The 7792-nt window shown below is 53.5% G+C and overlaps 2 protein-coding genes across 7 annotated transcripts in view; one reads left to right on the plus strand and one right to left on the minus strand.

Annotated features, from left to right (window-relative positions):
• The window catches only part of DNAJC17 (DnaJ heat shock protein family (Hsp40) member C17), a 40490-nt gene extending 40164 nt beyond the window's left edge, over positions 1 to 326 (minus strand). Inside the window, exon 1 of the mRNA XM_054450283.2 lies at positions 200 to 326. Within this exon, the coding sequence (XP_054306258.1) occupies positions 200 to 277 (78 nt within the window). The 5' untranslated portion in view covers positions 278 to 326. The remainder of the gene's footprint in view (positions 1 to 199) is intronic.
• Positions 327 to 377: 51 nt separating this feature from the next.
• ZFYVE19 (zinc finger FYVE-type containing 19) lies at positions 378 to 7395 on the plus strand. 6 transcript variants are annotated; one of them, XM_054450282.2, is made up of 11 exons: positions 378 to 502; positions 1965 to 2086; positions 2254 to 2304; positions 2673 to 2815; positions 2916 to 3061; positions 3494 to 3602; positions 5526 to 5729; positions 6165 to 6244; positions 6539 to 6637; positions 6769 to 6896; positions 6974 to 7395. In XM_054450282.2, exons 4-11 carry the CDS (start codon positions 2770 to 2772, stop codon positions 7050 to 7052), a joined length of 891 nt encoding a protein of 296 aa, XP_054306257.1. In that variant the 5' UTR covers positions 378 to 502; positions 1965 to 2086; positions 2254 to 2304; positions 2673 to 2769; the 3' UTR covers positions 7053 to 7395. The 6 variants fall into 6 exon arrangements, 5 of the variants coding, with proteins under 5 accessions (XP_054306257.1, XP_054306253.1, XP_054306254.1 ...); XM_054450278.2 differs by having other exon boundaries at positions 421 to 714; XM_054450279.2 differs by having other exon boundaries at positions 421 to 714; positions 2697 to 2815.
• The last annotated feature ends 397 nt before the right edge of the window (positions 7396 to 7792 follow it).

The raw sequence follows: 7792 nt of genomic DNA on the forward strand, positions 1-7792 counted from the left end.
GTGCCTCGCTTCCTCTTGAGGCCCTCGGACCGTCCAGGAAGTGTCTGGGAGCCTGCCTGCGGAGGGCATAGCGCCGACCCTCGCTTCCCGCCCAGGACCCGAATGAACCTGGAGAGCGGATGCCAGCCGCGGCCGAGGCGCTAGGACAGAAAGGGCCGCCAGACCTCTCAGGATCAGCCTTCCTCGCCACCGTTCTCACCTCTTTGTCCGCTGCCTTCTCCTCAATGCCTAGCAGCGCGTACAGGTCCATCTGTAAGAGCTCCTTGGTCACTGCCATGGTTCCGGCCTGACGGATTCGTACTACAACTCCCAAGAGTCTAAGCGCGCTTGAGGACCGCCGGCTCCGAGCGGCGCCCAGACCTCTGGGAATCGTGTTCTGGGTCAGGCTTGACCGACTCTGAGGGAGGCCGGCAGTCGTGAATGAACTACGACTCCCAGCAGCCCCCGTTGCTGCCGCAGCCGTACGCTGGCTGCAGGAGAGCGTCCGGATTCCCTGCTCTAGGTCGCCGCGGGACAGTGCCAGTGGGCGTGTGGGGCGGGGAGGGGCGGGGCAGGGCAGGGCAGGGAAGGGAAGGGCGGAGCTGGGGTGAGGGTCCAAGGGTTCCAGGACTTGGCCGGCGTGATCTCAGCTCTGCAGACCCTGCGGTGCTGGGAGCCACCATGGAGAGTAGGTGCTACGGCTGCGCTGTCAAGTTCACCCTCTTCAAGAAGGAGGCGAGTCTTCCCTCCCCGAGGGCTGCAGGGCCAGGGAGGAGAGAAGGGAAAAGCGCGGGACTTAACGTCCAAAGACTTGGTGTTACGGCTCCTTTCCAGTTATGTGGTTTTGATGAAGTCACTGATCCTCAGTTTCCATTTCTGTAAAATGGGGCTAACATTCCCTCGCTTTCAGGGTTTATGTGAGGGTCCACTGAAGTGCTTTAGGTGAGAGTTCCCTATAAACTGTAAAGCGCGCTGCCGTCATTTTTGCAAAGCTACTCTGTTCTGTCGGCCCAGTGTAGCATCTGGCGGTTTTCTTCTCTCCACCCTGCTCCTCCGAAGCGCGGTGTCCATCACACCAAGCCCGTTACTCCCTCTGCTCTGATACCTTCCCCATCCCGCAGCCTGCCCTTCTCCAGGTCGCTGGAGTTAGATTACCACACTTCCTCCGGCCTCTGGGGCACCATGGTGAAGGCTGGCTGTCCTGTCCCTATCACAGACCTGCCAGATTCCTCTGGTAAACTGCAGGCTCCCTCTGCCTCAGTTGTGGCCAGGGATTCTGACCAGGAGATGATGGGAACTAGATGGAGTAAATTAGTGTCGCGTAGGAAGGCAGGACCGTGCAGCGTTTACCAACCTGGATTTTGGAGTCAGGGTTCAACTCTGAGCTCTGCTGTCTTATTGAGGCGGTGACCTTGGTTTGGATAAGTTATGTAACCTCTCTGGCCCTCTCGAAATAAGGATAATCACGGTTGGCATCAAGATTAAGTAAAATAATGTGTGTAAATTGTGAGGAATAAATCACATGATAAATGTTAAGTACTGGGTTTAGTGCCTGGCACATAGTAAGTGCTTAATAAATGGAGGCTATTGTTAGCCCATCCTGAGCCAAGCCTCCCTCCATCTCTGCAAGAGCAGAGGAGGCATCGGCTCTGCCCTGTCTCTCTGATTCTCCTTTGTGGAAGAGTCAGTGGCCTAAAATACTGGGCTTTATTTATCTGTCTTCTACATCCCTGGGTCAGGGAATTGAAGACAGGGTAGAAAGCATGGGAATTTTGTATAAACCTTCATTTGGCTTGAATAAGGTACTGGAAACCAAGGAATTGCTTTACTCTCCACCCCTAGGCCTTAGGGGCCCCACTCCTCTTCTTCCTCCCAGCAGCTGGTCATAACTTCAGTGACTTCTCTCTGTGTGTGCTTGGAGAGTCCCTGGGAGCAGCCTGCAGGGGCGGGTGAGAGGGGGATCTCCCGCTTCATGTTTCTTGTAGTACGGCTGTAAGAATTGTGGCAGGGCCTTCTGTTCCGGCTGCCTAAGCTTCAGTGCAGCAGTGCCTCGGACTGGGAACACCCAACAGAAAGTCTGCAAGCAATGCCATGAGGTCCTGACCAGGTAAGAGGCAGGCATGGGTGAAAGTTCAGTCAAGTATGGCAGTGGGCGTCTGGCCAGCCCTCCCAGCTTTGTACTCTGTGGCGAGAGTCAGCTGAGGAAGTGTTTGGAGTAGGGGGCACTGCCTGGTGGGATGGCAGGATTTATAACACTAGATTTCTTCTCTGTAGAGGGTCTTCTGCCAATGCCTCCAAGTGGTCACCACCTCAGAACTATAAGAAGTAAGTGCTGAAGAGAAAAAGACAAAGAGGTTGGGGAAAGGATAAGGGAGCCATAGGGAAAGACCCTCCCCCCATCTTCTAGATGAAATGAGCACAGATTCAGGAGCATGCTCTCCTCTCCGGCTCCTGACTGCCCTCTTGGGTTGGTAAAGCAGCTCTTCAGCCCTCTCTCCAGGACAGGCACTTGGTAGAGCTTGTCCTTTCAGCTGGACCCTCTGGCTGGTCAGCCAGGTTGGGCTGCAGGGTGACATGAGTGAGGGGTACAGCAGATTGCCCATTGGAGGCCTCCCTAGGTGCCCAGAAATGATTTGATTTGAATGGGAAACAGTGAGTGGGTGCCTTCACTCTTCCCCTCTGCTTTCTTCAAGAGCCTCTATCTCATATCCTGCCAGGCGTGTGGCAGCCTTGGAAGCCAAGCAGAAGCCCAGCACTTCCCAGAGCCAGGGACTGACCCGACAAGACCAGATGATTGCTGAGCGCCTAGCACGACTCCGCCAGGAGAACAAGCCCAGTGAGCAGGCGCAGATGGGGTTGCCTAGAGAACACAGTCCAGGGCTTCTGGGACTGAGATGCCTCTGGCCCTTACAAGGCTCCCCTCATGCCAATTGCAGAGTTAGTCCCCTCACAGGCAGAGATAGAGGCACGGCTGGCTGCGCTAAAGGATGAACGTCAGGGTTCCATCCCTTCCACCCAGGAAATGGAGGAACGACTTGCAGCATTGCAGGGCAGAGTTCTACCTTCTCAAACCCCCCAGCCGGTGAGTGTTATGGCTTAGGAAAGAAGTGGGGGTACTAGGGGGGGGACCCAGCAGAAGCCCCGATACAGGTATTGGGGTGGTACAAAAGTAATTGCGGTTTTTGTCATTACTTTTAATTGCAAAAACCTCAGTTACTTTTGCACCAACCTTTGTACTTTATGTACTTTGCAGGAGTTGGCAAAGCCTCCCACCCCTACCTCCTGATCCTCAGGCCTGCTACCAGACCCGGGGACCAGGGACAAACAGCACGATTGGGTAGGGCAGGAAAAAGTGGCCCCTCAGTCCTGTTGGGGACTGCCAGACCTACTTGATTATGTGGGCCCTGGATCCTTCTCCTTTCCCTGGGCTTTGAGAACTACTTAGCATCCATCCCTGACCTAGACTGCTTCTGGGCTACCCCTGCTCTCCACTGAGGTTTCCTCGTCTGTGCAGGCACATCACACACCAGACACCAGGACCCAAGCCCAGCAGACACAGGATCTGCTAACACAGCTGGCATCTGAGGTGGCTATCGATGAAAGCTGGAAAAGAGGAGGCCCAGGTAACCCCTCCACTTGGCTCCCTAGGAATCTTCCCCACCTCTTTCCCCAGACTGGAGAGGCTCTGCTGTCCACCCTCTGGGAGATGAATATAAATCAGAGAGTGATCAACATTATAAGAGTTACCATTCATTGAGTGCTTACTCCAAAGGGAGCCAGTGTAAGCCTAGTGTTTAAGTGCACAGGCTTTAGAATCAGACAGTGATTCCCAGTTCTACCACGTATTAGCTGTGTGATGCTGGACAAGTTACTTGACCTAAGTCTCACTTTCCTCGTGTGTAAAATGAAGGTATGTATGGAAAAACCTGCCTCACAGGGAAATCATGGGGAGTAAATGAGATAATCCAATAAGTGCTTGGGAACATATCTGACTCATAGTGAGTACTCAGTGAATATTCTCTGCAGTCATGATGTTGATAAGGAAGAAGAAGCTATTTAGTAGCACCAGCCACATCTCAATGCTTAGTAGCCATATGGGCTTCATGGCTACCATCTTGGACAGCACAGATATAGAACATGATGTAGAATGTTTCCATCATCATAGAACATTCTGTTGGACCGTGCTATTTGAAGGCTTCAGAGCAGTGTTTTTCAACAAAGGATGATTTTGTCCCCCAGGCTACTTGTGGCAACATTTAGAGACTTTTTGGTTGTCACAACCCAGAGGATATTACTGGCACCTACAGGATAGAAGCCAGGGATGCTACTAAATCTACTATGTCACAGGACAGCACATCACGATGAAGAATTACCCGGTCCAAAGTGTCAAGAGAACTAAGATTGAGAAATCCTGCTTTAGAGGCACAATCTCATTGAATAGCCTCAATAATCTTATGAGGCCAGGTGTGGTGGCTCATGCCTGTAATCCTAAGCACTTAAGGAAGCAGAGGCAGGAGGGAGGATAGCTTGAGCCGGGGAATTTAAGACCTGCCTGGGCAACATAGCAAGACCCTGTTTAAAAAAAAAATCTTATAAGGTATATACTATTCTTTTTTATAAATGAGGAAACAGGCCTGGTGAGCTTGAGGAACTTGACCAAGGTCACACAGCTATTAAGCTGCAGAGATGAGACTTAAACCTAAAGCTGTGATTTTAAGCTTCTTGCTCTGAAACACTAAACTGAAGGTGACTGTGTCAGAGCCACACCTAATCTGGTAAAATTCTTCCTGCCCAATGATATACAAGCTCTTAGCTTCCTTCATTGCCCTCTCTGTGCTAATCCCAGGAAATGCTAATTCCTGCCCTGAAAGGCAATGAGATCGGCTGAACCTGGGCCTCATCATGTCTTGATCCTTTAGGGCAGTGATTCTCAAACCATAGGACCCCCACCCTTAGGGCAGAATGTTAAAATATCAGGTAGATGGGGATGGATGTGGTTGGAAAAGACATGGCTAAGATTACTAGTTTTTTACACTTGGAAAAATGGAGGAATACTGATTTTATTTGTAATAGAAACCATAGGCGCTAGTACTGAGCAAAAAGCTGATGACCTGTGATTAGAAAGGGTTGAGAAAAGCTGGGCGTGATGGCTCATGCCTGTAATTCCAGCACTTTGGGAGGCCGAGGCGGGTGGATCACGAGGTCAGGAGTTGGAGACCAGCCTGACCAACATGCTGAAACCCCGTCTCTACTAAAAATATAAAAATTAGCCAGGCATGGGGGCATGTGCCTGTAATCCCAGTTACTCAGGAGGCTGAGGCAGGAAAATCGCTTGAATCCAGGAGGCAGAGGTTGCAGTGAGCTGAGATGGCGCCACTGCACTCCAGCCTGGGTGACAGAGTGAGACTCCGTCTCAAAAAAAAAAAAAAAAAAAAAGAAAAGAAAAAATTATTAAAGAAAAAGAAAGGGTTGAGAAATGGGCTCATTGGCTTCTGAGGAGAGATATTGGGATGTCTCTGCCTCCCTGATGGCATTACCCCTTCCAGCTGCCTCTCTCCAGAATGACCTCAACCAGGGTGGCCCAGGGAGCGCTAATTCCAAGAGGCAGGCCAGCTGGTCCTTGGAGGAGGAGAAGAGCAGACTGCTGGCTGAGGCAGCACTTGAGTTGCGGGAGGAGAACACGAGGCAGGAACGGATTCTGGCCCTGGTCAAGCGACTAGCCGTGCTGCGGGGACAGGACCCCGAGAGAGGTGAAGGCTGGGGAGCAACTGCTCACTGGTATCCCTTGGTCAAGGCCTCCCTGGCAGGGCTGAGTCAGGTGCTGGGGGTATTTGCGCCCAGAGATCTGCTGAGCCCAGCCCAGAGTCACAAGGAAGGTGGTAGAGCAAAGCAGTGGGTGAGGAGTCAGGGGCAGCCATGAAGGCAGGGGACCTTCAGTCCATTCAGGGGCTGAGGCTTCCGCTCCGGCCCCCAACCTAGCCCTCAGGCCTGCTTCAGTGATGGCGCAGCCCTGCAGGGCTGGGGCAGGCAGGGACAGGTCATCAGGGTGGCTGAAGAGGCTTCTCAGCTCTAGAATAAGTGCCCCTGGGAACCAAACCAGTTCTGGGAGGCAGGAGGGCAGGCACTCATGTGAAATCTCTCACCCTCACTCCCCTTTCCCCTGTTCCCATGTCTCCCTCTTCAAGTGACCCTCCAGGACTATCGCCTCCCAGACAGTGATGACGACGAGGATGAGGAGACAGCCATCCAGAGAGTCCTGCAGCAGGTGGGCCTGGCTTACCCACCCCACCACCCCTTGTCCCATCTCCACCTCATTACCCCACCTCCACTCTGGGGCTGGGTGGACAGTAACTGTGAAGCTCCTGTTCTCTTTGGGCCCCCGCTGTCCCTGTGACCCAGACCTGCCCACTGGTCCCTGGAGATAGGGAATCAGCAGCCACAGGCCACAAGTAAAAAAAAGATGAGTTTGAGAAGCTAAGTCCACAGTGCACAGAAATACTGGCAGATGGAGGGCCTGGGCCTGAAGCAGGGGAGTGGTACCTCTTCGCCCTGTCCGCAGCTCACTGAAGAAGCTGCCCTGGATGAGGCAAGTGGCTTTAACATCCCTGCGGAGCAGGCTTCTCGACCTCGGACCCAACCCTGCAGGGCAGAGCCTGAGGTGAGAAAAGCCCCAGATGCAGACCCCCAGGCCGCCCCCAGCCTTGCTTCCTGCCTGGATGACTGCTCCCGCAGCAGCTCCCACACCCCACTGGGTACCTTACTTCCTCCATTCCTCTCTGATCCCTGAAGGCCCAGGATGCGGACCCCAGACCTGAGGCTGAGGAAGAGGAGCTCCCTTGGTGCTGCATCTGCAATGAGGATGCCACCCTACGCTGCGCTGGCTGCGATGGAGACCTCTTCTGTGCCCGCTGCTTCCGGTGGGTGCAGGTGGAATATTCTGTGCGAGAGCTTAAGGGCTGCCTGGATCCCTGACTTGTATCCCTTTGTTCCACAGAGAGGGCCATGATGCCTTTGAGCTTAAAGAGCACCAGACATCTGCCTACTCTCCTCAGCGTGCAGGCCGAGAGCACTGAAGATACTCTGGTCCTCCTGGAAGGGCAGTCCCACAGGTAGCGGCACCCATTTCTGGGCCCAGCCACAGGACGTCTGATGGGAGAGCTTGTCTGGCTCTACTGATGATGGATAGGCCCCTTCCTGAGCCTTGGTGTCCCTGGAATGAGGAAAGATTCTCCATTCGAGAGAATGACTGGGAGGGAAGAAGTCGGGGCCCTCCTATTAGAAGCCCAGACTGGAAGTGAGAGGCATGATGGGGAGAGACCAGACTGAATCTACGGGTGAGCCCTGTAACCTGGCTGTAGGGCACAGGGCCCTCCCCTGGCACTTAGTGGATCTAATAAAGTATGTTGATTCATTGGGCCCAGCATCTCATTTCTACAACCCTGTGAGCCTGGGCCCTGTGAGAGGTGGCAGGAACAGAGCAGGCTGTAAGCACAGTTGTGGGGAATGGGGGAAATGGTTGAGCCATCCTGTGAACTTCTCCAGGCAGGAGCAGCCCTACCCATCCTGGTGGCCTCATACGAAGTAAGCATGTGTATTCATTCAACTGAACTGTGCTCCAGCTCTGGGCAGCCCCACTTAGCCACCAGGCCCCACTATCTTGGATTTCTCAGCCTCTCTACGACTCACACAATGCACACAGGAACAATGCACACACACCCTGCTTCCTGCCTTACTGGCAAAGGACCCCACCTCCTAGGGCTCCTGTCCCAACCTGCCTGCCATTCAGTCTCAGTATCTCTCTTCCAGCAATGCG

The sequence above is a fragment of the Pongo pygmaeus genome, chromosome 16 (assembly GCF_028885625.2).
Source record: "Pongo pygmaeus isolate AG05252 chromosome 16, NHGRI_mPonPyg2-v2.0_pri, whole genome shotgun sequence".
Lineage (NCBI taxonomy): Eukaryota > Metazoa > Chordata > Mammalia > Primates > Hominidae > Pongo > Pongo pygmaeus.

Excerpts from the sequence above, each read along its gene's own strand:
- ZFYVE19 (XM_054450278.2), top strand. The coding sequence starts at position 421 with ATGAACTACGACTCCCAGCAGCCCCCGTTGCTGCCGCAGCCGTACGCT. Across the intron at positions 3,603-5,525 it reads CTGGAAAAGAGGAGGCCCAG|CTGCCTCTCTCCAGAATGAC; the intron begins GTAACCCCTCCA and ends TACCCCTTCCAG. Across the intron at positions 6,245-6,538 it reads TCCAGAGAGTCCTGCAGCAG|CTCACTGAAGAAGCTGCCCT; the intron begins GTGGGCCTGGCT and ends CCCTGTCCGCAG.